The sequence below is a fragment of the Myotis nattereri genome (genome assembly GCF_964212035.1).
Source record: "Myotis nattereri genome assembly, chromosome: 9".
NCBI classification, from domain to species: Eukaryota; Metazoa; Chordata; class Mammalia; order Chiroptera; family Vespertilionidae; genus Myotis; species Myotis nattereri.
In genome coordinates this window covers 19,057,983-19,068,712 of record NC_138084.1, presented here as the reverse complement: position 1 = coordinate 19,068,712, position 10,730 = coordinate 19,057,983, and the positions used below count along the sequence as shown (strand labels likewise).

The window sequence follows — 10,730 nt, the reverse complement described above, 5'->3', positions numbered from 1 at the left end:
GGGACCAGGGTCTTAGAGAGGCCAATGAAGAACTTTACATTTTTTTATTGTGGCCCATATCGGAGAAGCTACTTGCTCAAGGTTGCACAGTAAGTTGAGAAAGAGATAGAAATCAAACTGAAGCTGGAGTTCTGAAACCTGTGCGGGGCTCAGCCCTGGGCTGGGTGCTGGGCAGGACGGGCCTGAAGTTCTGCTGCCATCTTGCCCTCGAGGACTTCATATTCTGGTGTGGGAAGGTATTGCTTCCCTTTATTCAAATATTCCTAATAAAAATCAAGAAAAACTCCCGTTTATTAAGCATTTACCAGGTGCCAGGCTCTGCACTAAGTGGGGGTGAACGTTGCCTTGTCCCTCATAAACCTGTTGGGGGGTCGGAGCGGGGGGTTGTGACAGAAGTGTGCTGTCCAGTCTGTAAGGATCCCCTTGGGGTATTAATGTCAAAAGTGGGGCAGGAAGAAGGCATCTGGGCTCCTGGTAACATTCTGTACCTTGATCTGGGCATGGTTATGTGGATGCACTTATTCTGTAAAAATTCCCAAGCAGCTCATCTACTTTACCAGATGCCTATTATACGTCCACAAGTAAAGTTTTAAAACTGTAAAATTAGCCCTAGCCAGTTTGGCTCAATGGATACAGTGTCCGCCTGCTGACTGAAGAGTCCCGGCTTTGATTCCAGTTAAAGGCACCTACCTTGGTTGCAGGCTCCTCCCCAGCCCTGACCAGGGCCCAGGCCACATGCGGAAGGAAACCAATGGGTCTGTTTCTCTCACATCGATATTTCTGTCTTTCCCTCTCTCTTCCACTCCAAAAATCAATGGAAAAATATCCTTGGGTGGGGATTAAAAAAAGAAAAGTAAAAGTAATAAAACAAGAGGACTGGCCTTACATCCAAAATATGGGCTTTCCCATCTCCAACAAGGTGCTAGCTAGGCTCTGTGAGGCTAAGGAACCCCTGGGGTTCCATCCACGGCACCAACACAGAGCGGGAGATAAGCAATCCAGACAGTGCTTACCTGTGAACTCGGGTCCCAGATCCAGTCGTGGCTTCCTGACAGCCCCAGGTGTCGGGCACTCTCCTGATAGCATTATTGGAACTGATCTCATTAGAGGTGGATTCTGTCATTAGTCAGAGAGTCGGAGTTTCACGGATGCTGAAAACATTGGCAGCGTTGGATGGACTGTCTGGGGTAATGCAGACTGTCTGGGGGTATCAAAGAAGCAAGGACCTAGGAGTCAGACGTGCCACTCCTTCCTAGTTGTATGAACTTGGGCAGGTCATTGAACCTCTCTGAGCTTCTGTAGTAGGTGTTCAGACTAGAGACGGCAATGTCTATTTTGTAGGATGATTGTAAAGATTAAGTGGGGTGATGGATGCCAGAGCCTTCATGTAGCAAAGTGTATGGTCTGTGCTGGACCTTCAAAAATGTTATTTTCAGTTTTAAATCAGACATTACTGTGGTCACTGAAGCCATTGGAATGTCTTTGCCTGGGGTGTGAGTGCCAAGAAGACAGGGTTGGGGCGGGGGCAGGCTGTAGAGAAGGGAGGTGAGTGAGAGGAGGCAGAGGACAGGCAGCCATGGGGGGACAAGGAGCTGGAAGACCTGCCCTTAGGCCTGTCTCTGACTTGCTGTGTGATGTTGGGCAACTTGCTCAAGCTCTCTGAGGTGCCATTTCCACATCTGTAACAAAGGGCTGTTCAAGGGATATGTGTGTACAGTTCATCGTGAGGCTGGCTCTTGAGAGCAGCTGAGAATTCCAACCAGGGAGTGATAAGATGCCCCTGGCCTGGGCCCCAGAGGGAGGAGAATTCTGGGGAGGGGTCTAGCCCTAACCTCTCCCTCCACCCTTATGGTGGACTCAAAATTTAAATCCAAGGCCAGGTTTTTCTCCCCAGAATTGATCAATCGCCTCCCCCGCCCCCCCCAACCTCATGTCAGTAGATAAGCTGAGGATCTGGTCCGTTGGGCCAGAGATAACAGCCAAGATTGTTACCCTGCAATCAGGCCCAGAAGTGACCTCTCAGATACTTCTCCATTTGTAGGTCCCCTGGGACAGCAGAGGCAGGGAAGGCCTTTTCACCCTCTGGGCTACCTGTCCCTGGTACCCTAAGCCTGGGAAGGCAGAGAAGGGATCTGAGGAAGAGACGTGACTGCCCAGAGGGAATGTCACCCACCCTTCCAAGGCCACTAGCTCCCAGCAGGGATATCCAGCAGCAACAGGGCTCGGCATTTGTTGGCCTCTCTTTGGCCTGCAGTGAATGTGGCTGGAGCTGGGTTGATTAGAGTTTTGATATTTTAATCATCACAGATGTTTTTGCATTTATTTTTATTTCCAAGAAAGATTGCATGAAAGCTATTCATTTATCTTGACTATTGAATTCTTTAGTGGTCCCTTAAATTTTGCACCTGAGATGAGTGCCTCACTCACTGCCCCCTAGTCCTGACCCTGGTGGTGTCAGAGGGCTGGTGGGAGATGAGGATGAGGGTGGGGAGGGTGGCCCCCAGTGTGTCTGAAAGATTGTGCATGAAGCTTTCCATTGCAGCTGTCTCCTCTTTGTCTGAAGATATGCCTTGAGGTTGGATTAAATTTTATAGATCAGTGATTCTCAATGGAGGCAACTTTGCTCCCCAGAGGACATTTGGAAATATGTGGAGATGTTTTTGATAGTCTTTGGGGGACAATCAGATGATGGGGGAGGCACTCCTGACATCTAGTGAGTAGAGACCAGGGATGCTGCTAAACTTCTACAGTCCCCCCTTCCCCCGCCAACGCACAACAAAGAATTACTTTACTCCAAATAGTAAGAGTGAAAAGGTTGAGAACCTTGATATATATCTATAGCATAGAAGAAAGAGCATAAGTTTTTCACACATTAAAGATGAAAAAATAGAGAAACCAAGATGGCCTCATAGGTTAACACCGGAAATTGCTGCCTTGCACAACCACTTCAAAAATACAACTAAAAGACAAAATGGACATCATCCAGAACCACAGGAAGGCTGGCTGAGTGGAAATCCTACAACTAGAAGAAAAGAGAAAAGCACACTGAGAATCAGAGGAGGTACAGAAGTAAAGTGCAGAGGTATGGAGGCGCACACGGAAAGGGCTGGCAACTGAGGACGCGGTTGTCTTTTTGAATCGGGAGGGAGTCTAAGCTCCCGACTGCTCTGAACTCCACATCTATCAACAAGTGAATCTAAAAGTCAAGTGAACAAATAATCTGATGAACAGAATAAACTGGTGAATATAATAAAATCAGGGGCATAGAAAGGGAATGGACTGACTATTCTTGGGGGGGGGGAAAGGGATGTGGAGGGTGCGGGAAGAGACTGGACAAAAATCGAAGGATGAGGACAGTGGGGGGGGGGGTAAGGGCAGAGGTTGGGGTGGGAAACAGGTGGAGGGGAGTTATGGGGGGAAAAAAGAGGAACAACTGTAATAATCTGAACAATAAAGATTTAATTTTAAAAAAGATGAAAAAATAGAAAGAGGGAGAACTTGAGTGAGAACAAGAAAAAGAGGAGGGAGGGAGAGAGAGAAAGAGATAGATAGATGATAGATAGAAGGTTTGGGAGCCAAAAGGACTAGGATTCCCAGATCCCCCACTTCCTGTGCACACTTGCAAGGGACTTTTCCTCTCTGAACCTCATTTTCCATACATGTGAAGTTAGGGTCATCATACATTCCCATGGGAATGAGGAGAAGGTGAGGGTTCTGGGATAGGATACATATGAAGTCCCTGGTAGACAAGCACTCAGGAGGATGGGACTCCCTTCACCTTCTCCCTCCTACCCTCATGGTCCCCCAGCATTGTAGGATCCTCCCCCTCATTGGCTGAGATAATGACCAGAGGCAGGCTGCTCTTAGGGTTAAGACTGGGGCTCTTTAGGGGTGCTAATAGTAAGTATATGTGGACAGTGGACATCTGGGGTCTTCTCCAGCACACCTGGGTGGTTAGACACCCATGTGTGTCAGTGGACCCCAGGACGCTGGTCCCTGCAGTCCCAGCAGGGAGCAGTTGAGAGAATTGAACGAATGCCTTATTACCAGCTCCCCTGCCCAGCACCCCAGCCTGGGGCAATCATCCAAGCCTCTTCCCACTTCCCCAAAAGCCCAATATAAGGACTGCCTCTGGGACCCAGCAGTCTGAGACACCAAGAGTGGAGGTCTCCGACACTTCAGAGGTGAGTCCTCCCCGAGGTTCCCAGGGAGCCTAGGAGGCCTGTTGTCAGGACCCTGATGGCCATTGTCCTTCCACTCCGTCCTCAGTGTAGTGGAACGGGTCCTGACCTTGAGCAGTCCTATTCCAGCAGGGACAGGGTCTGGGCTAAGTGTCATCTCAGGGGCCAGTGATAAAGCCCATGGGTAAAAGAGACTTTTTCTGCTTCTCCAGATCAGCATCTGTTCACTGGGGGAGAGGGAAGCCCTCCAGTTTGCCCTTTAATCAGCTACTTAAACAAACATTGCATCTCTGTTGTGTGACAGGCCGTGTAGACACAGTGAGCAGATCCACGGCGGGAAGTGAAGCCGTGTCCCTGCCACAAGAACGAGTGACTATGAAACTCCCCCTGCTCCTGCTGCTCCTCCTGCTGGGGACAGTTGCTGCTCTTCATCAGGGTAAATCCTCCCTTCCCTTCTCATCCAGCTTGACCCCTTCTCCTCTTTCTGGAAACTCCTTGGCTTCTTCTGGGCCACGGCCCAGCTCCCCTCAGGTAAGATCTTTCATGGACTCAGAAATGTGACCTGAACATTCTGTCAGGGCTCCTGCTCAAGCAAAACCCACCCTTCTTCTCAGAGGTGCTTCTTCCTACCCCAAAATACACACCTGTCAGCCAGCACCAGGTGCTCACCCCAAAGGGAGGAGATCCTTAGGCCTAGGCTCCAGAAGGAGGCACTAGGAAGGCTTAAGTGGGGGGGTCGGAGCTGTTCCTGGTCCTAGAAGAAGGGGATCCTGACATGATGGCAGGTTACCTGTTCTTCCAGGGAATGATGTCTCCTATCCTGACAGCCAAGAGTCACAGGCAGACCTGAGCCAGGATCTGGAAGGCTCTGGGGGGCAGGAGGGAGAGTCAGTCCCGACTGAGGAGGCGATTCAGTCTGAAGGAGAGCAGGTGGAGGCTTCCAGCTGCCAAGATGCTTTTGAGGATGAAGAGGCCATGGAGTCGGACCCAGGTGCCCTAGAGGAGAACTTTCAATGCCCCAGGGAAGAGGACACAGTGAAAATGCGGGGCAGTCCTGGGTGCAAGACCTGTCGCTACGTATTGGTGCGGACCCGCAGAACATTTGCAGGCGCTCGGGTAAGTGGCAGGGAGGCTGCTGATGAAAGAGGACCAGGGGCAGGAGAAGATAGTGGGTTCCACCTCCTGTTCCCCTTTCATTTACACTAGTGGTTCTCAAACGCTAGTGAGCAGCAGACTCTCCTAGAGGCCTTGTTGAAGCATTGATTTCAGGGTTAGCAAGCCTGGGATGGGGCCCAAGAGTTTGCACTTAGGACCAAGTGCAGGTGATGATGATATTGTAGGTCTGAAGACAGTACTTTGAGAATCACTGATTGGGACAAAAGGCTTTGGTATTAGATATACCTGTGTTAAACCCTGGCTCCACCTGTGATTGTCATGTTACCTGGGCAAATTACTTCACCTGTCAGAGCTTCAGGATCTTCACTTGTACAATGGAGATATATAGTTCCAACCTCTTAGGTTGTGGTTATGTTTAAATGAGGAAATACATGGCAAGCATTTGGATCAGTCCTTGAGTCATTATAAACTCCCAGTAAACGGTGGCTAAGATTATTCTCAGCATTATTATTATTTCCTGCAAGAAGTTCCTGGTGACAGATGAAGGAGCAAGAGATGGAATTGGAGGAGCAAGTAGATCCCTGATTTCTGACCTGACCAGGGATAGAGAACTTTCTCCTGGAGACTCCGGAGCTTGAGGGGGGGAAAAACCCCAGTGAATTATCTACCCCACCTCTTCTCTTGCAGAAAGTCTGCCGGAGGTGCTACAGAGGCGACCTCGTGTCTATCCACAACCGCAGTGTCAACTATCAACTCCAGTGCTTGGCCAGTAATGTTAACCAGCAACAGGTCTGGATTGGAGGCAAAATGAGGGGCTGGGTAAGTGACGGGCACCTCCCAGGTACAGGAAGTTCTCTCTGGCATCAGGCCTCATCCCAGCAGCCGAGTGACCTTCCTGTGGGAGGCAGTGGGGGAGTTGGCTGGTGTGGCTAAAGAGAACTGGTGATTGTGCACATCTCTTCCCAACTCCATGTTCAGTGACTTCATGCCATGGCAGGTGTATTTACCCCAAGGAAATTGGCGATTGTTACAAATCAGGGTTCCTCCCTCGCTCTGCTTTCTCATCATCCCCCAGAGCTGGTTGATAAACAGTTACTAGCTCAACACTGGAGTCAGGAGATCCTTTCCTTCCCCAGCTTGGTCATTGACACCCTGAATGGCTTCCTCATGTCTAAAATGGGGTCCTTCTCTCAGAGTGGTTCTGGGATAGTGGGTGAATAAGTGCTATTATATTTGCTACTCAAGTGTGGTCCATGGAGCTAGCAGTAGTAGCATCGCCCGATAGCTTGTTAGGGATGCACAGTCTTGGGCAGATCTGAGACTCCTGAATCAGCATCTCCACTTTACAAAGGTCTGCAGGAGACTCGTATTCACAGGAAGTTTGAGAAGCCTGGCTGTGTGAGGCAGGGAGGGACCACTGCCCGTCCATTGTCATTGCCTGCAAACCTCAGGGGTGGGTGTCCAGGATATCTGGCTCCTAGCTGGGTGGGCATTTTCAGGAACCTCTAGTTATGTCTGTCATCCTGGAATCAGCCTCTGACCCAGCCTATCCCCTCTCTCGTTCTAGTTCAGAAGGTTACACTGGATTGATGGGAGTGCTGTAAATTTTAGTAACTGGGCTCATCATCATGGGCGTGGCCGCTGTGTTACCTTATGCACCAGAGGTGAGGGGGACTGGGCCCCAGGGCAAAGGGAAGGGATGGCAAGGTGGACTCTTACACACTGTCCCTTTGAGCTGCCTGAGTAACACCTCCTCAAACTCACAGCCTCCCCACAACTGGAGAACCAACGTCCTGTCTGTGAGGAGGGCTGTGAAGTAAAGGGGTGCCCTGTGTGAGGGCTGGATGGGGCTCTCCATCCTCACAGTCCAAGCTCAGCTGGGGCCCTGGGGTCTTCTTTCCTCCCTCTGCTATTGACGTGACACTTAAGAAGACCCAAGGTGAATGAAAGGTGTGGATGAGGGATGAGGGAGAGATGTGTGAATGAGGAATGGCTGAATGCCAGACGTGAGGGACTCAGGACTGTGGCTAAGGCCATATACTCTAGAGAAAGGCTGTCATAATTCCCATCCCAGCTCTGCCACCTGCCCACTGGCATTCAGGCCAGTGGTTTCCTTGCTGAGCCTCAGGTTCCTCATCTGTGCAATGGGGATGATGAGAGCACCTCCCTCTGGGAGTCATTGTGAGGATTAGCCAGGAGTCCCCAGAAAGCACTCAGCACCCTGTCCTCCTGGGGTGAAAACTCAACAAACACAAGCTAGTGGGGGGGGGGGTGCAAACATATCATGACAATTGGAGGGCAAAGGGGGCACGGGCCACACTCTGCTGGCAGCTGACACCACTGTGTTTTCTATTTTTAGGAGGTCGTTGGCGACGAAAATGTTGTATAAGTCGCCTGCCCTTCATCTGCTCCTACTAAGCCAGTGGCACAGAAGAGATTCTGCCTGGAGCCCCCTGGTGGCCCCTGGCCCACCCTGGGCACTGGGCTGGACTCCCAGCCTCTCCTGGTCATAAAGTCATGTTTCTCACCGCATTTCCTGACTCTTGTTTCTTCATTGCTCATCGGAGGGCTCCCTGGGGTTGGAAATCCTGGAAGTACTCACTCCTGCAGGGCGGGGCTTTGAGGAAAGTAAAGGATGGCCAGCGGGGCTCTGCTTCTCAATGTCCCGGTAATCGCTGCAAGCACCTCCGAGAGAAAGCTGCCCTCGAGTTCTGACCGATGCCAGACGGTCCCGCTTCTCCCGTATGAGTCTGGGTCCCCAAAGACTTGCCCGGAACTGGAGCTCAGAGCCTGAGACTCCCTCCTGATTGCAAAAGACAACCGCACCTTCAGCATCCAGCCCGCTCCATGTGCGCCTCTGTACCTTGTTTTTGCTTCCGCACCGCTCCTCCTCTGAGTCTCGATACACGTAAAGATTTTTGTTTTTGGAAAACCAAGATGGCGGCATAGAGAGTAGACTAGTGTGTGCTGCCTCCCACAACATCATTGAAACTACCAACTATAAGACAAACAACCACCATTCAGAACCATGGGGAGGTTGGCCCGGTGGGAGTTCTGCAAATGAAAGGAAAGAAAGAAGCGCAGTGAGACTGAGTAGGAGCTACAGAGGTGCCAAAAACAGAGGTACACAGTCGCGCGCCAGGTGGGCTGTGACTGGATGCGTGGTTTTTTTTCAATCGGAAGCGGTTATGAACTCTCGAATCCTCTGGGCTTGCCCAGGGCAGGTCTCTGAGGCCCCAGACCCCACAGGGAGAGGCGGCACAGCCTTGCAGTGGTCGGAAAGTGAGGGAGGCTCTGGTGCAGCTGCTCGCTGGCACTGGGGGAAGCAAAGTCCCGGTGTCCCGGAGAGGCGAGTAGCCGCGGAGATGCCGCCATTGCTATTTGCTCCACCCTGCTGACTCCCTGAGACCCCGCCCTACTCAATTTACATTCCCATCCAGGCTGTGCCAGAGGCACAAGAGAAAACGCCTTCGCTTTTACAAACTCTTGAATCCACTGAGCTGGTTCGGGCCGGATCAGGAGGCACCAGACCCTACGGGGAGTGGTGGCACGGCCTTGCAGCTGTCAGAAAGCGAGGGAGGCTCTGTCGCGCAGCTGCTTGCTGGCACTGGGGGAAGCAAAGTCCCGGTGTCCCGGAGAGGCGAGTAGCCGCGGAGATGCCGCCATTGCTATTTACTCTGCCCTGGTGAGTCCCTGAGACCCAGCCCTAATCAATTTACATCCCATCCAAGCTGTGCCAGGTACACAAAAAGACCCACCTGCGCTTTTGCAGCCTAACCCAAAAAATTGCAGACTTCAACTCCTCACACCCATGGGAGACACACTCGAGAAACAGACCCAGGAGAACCAAGATGGCGGCGTAAGGAAGAGACCTGTGCGGGCTGCCTCCCACAACAACATCGAAACTACCAACAATAGGACAAACAGCTATCATACGGAACCATGGAAAAGCTGGCACAGTGGAAGCTCTACAACTGGAAGGAAATAAAGAAGTGCATTGAGACTGAGTAGGATGTGCAGAGGCACCAAGTACAGAGCCCAACCCAACAGGCTGCAGATTTCAGCTCCTCGCATCCGGGAGGGACGCACTCGGGGGGCGGAGTCAGGTTCAGGGCAGGCCGGGCCGGGCCCAGCTGGGCCGGTGATGTGGAATCACTGTACCAGCAGGTGCACACGCACGCCCACCGGTTCCAGTCTCGCGTGGGACGCTGGGGGACAGCAGACGGGCAATCTGTGCACTTGGTGGAGGGCGAAGTCCGAGCAGGTGTGCTGGATGTTCAGCCACCAGGAACGCCTGGAGATTTTGTCTGGTGAGGAGCCACCCTGCAGGGGACAGAGTGCCAAACTTCGTGTTTCCCTGGTGAGGCTGGGACGGCCCCGGTGAGGTCAGGGCAGTCCCAGTAAAGCCGATACAGCCTCGGTGAGGTCGGGACGGCCCTAGTGAGGTCGGACGGCCCCAGTGAGGCCGAACCAGCCCCAGTGAGGCCGGGATGACCCCGGTGAGGTCAGGACGGCCCCGGTGAGGCCAAAACGGCCCGGGTGAGGTCGGAATGGCTCTGGTGAGGTTGAGACGGCATCCGGGGCTGGAATGGCCCTGGTGAGGTTGAGACGGCACCGGTGAGGTCGGGACGGCCCCGGTGAGGTCGGGATGGCCCCGGTGAGGTCGGGACGGCCCCAGTGAGGTTGAAACGGCCCCAGTGAGGTTGGGACGGCCCCGGTGAGGTCAAGGCGGCCCTGGTGAGGACAAAACGGCCCCGGTGAGGTTGGAACGGCTCCAGTGAGGTTGGGACAGATAATGGGGACCAGTATAGACTGATGAACAGGGGTAGATGCAGAGGCAGAGCAGCATTGAACAGACTGTCAAACTACAGTGGGAAGCCTGGGGAGGGTTTGGGGGCGGGGGGTTAAGAGATCAACTGAAGGACTTATATGCATGCATATAAGAATAACCAATGGACACAAGACACTAGGGGGTAGGGGCCGGGGGAATGTAAAGGGGGGGGGGGAGAAGGAGACATATGTAATACTCTTTGTAATACTTCAAGAAATAAAAATTATTAAAAAAAAAAAAAAAAAAAAAAGGATGGCCAGCGGTCCCTGGGTATTGGTGGAATGGGGGTGGGGCACCGAGGGGTTTGGCTGCAGCGCCATCTAGGGGCGGATCCAGGGCTGGGTGGCTCTCCCAAGACCTTTCTCAGCCCAGGCTGGAGGATTGCACCCATCCCCCACCTGGGGAAAGTTCTCATTGGGAGGGGGCTGGTGGGGAACTGGCCCTCCTGCGTTGTTTGGATTCAGTATAGGGTGCGGGTGGGGTGGGAGTGGGGCAGCTTTCCAAATGAGGGTGATATCACTGATTCAAGAAGTGGAGGACTGTTAAAAATTTAACTGAGTACATTTAAAGATGTAATTGGGTTTATTCATCAATTCATGAAT

The 10,730-nt window shown here is 52.2% G+C and overlaps 1 protein-coding gene across 1 annotated transcript; it reads left to right on the top strand.

Moving 5' to 3' along the window:
* The first annotated feature begins 4,339 nt into the window (after window positions 1-4,339).
* On the top strand, window positions 4,340-7,828 carry LOC308525245 (proteoglycan 3-like). Its single transcript, XM_081100035.1, has 5 exons — window positions 4,340-4,617; window positions 4,984-5,297; window positions 5,985-6,116; window positions 6,865-6,961; window positions 7,657-7,828. The coding sequence occupies exons 1-5, from the start codon at window positions 4,362-4,364 to the stop codon at window positions 7,713-7,715; spliced, it is 858 nt and encodes a 285-aa protein (XP_080956161.1). The 5' UTR covers window positions 4,340-4,361; the 3' UTR covers window positions 7,716-7,828.
* Window positions 7,829-10,730: the final 2,902 nt, after the last annotated feature.

Excerpts from the sequence above, each read along its gene's own strand:
- LOC308525245 (XM_081100035.1), top strand. The coding sequence starts at position 4,362 with ATGGGTAAAAGAGACTTTTTCTGCTTCTCCAGATCAGCATCTGTTCAC. Across the intron at positions 5,298-5,984 it reads GAACATTTGCAGGCGCTCGG|AAAGTCTGCCGGAGGTGCTA; the intron begins GTAAGTGGCAGG and ends CTTCTCTTGCAG. Across the intron at positions 6,962-7,656 it reads TGTTACCTTATGCACCAGAG|GAGGTCGTTGGCGACGAAAA; the intron begins GTGAGGGGGACT and ends TTCTATTTTTAG.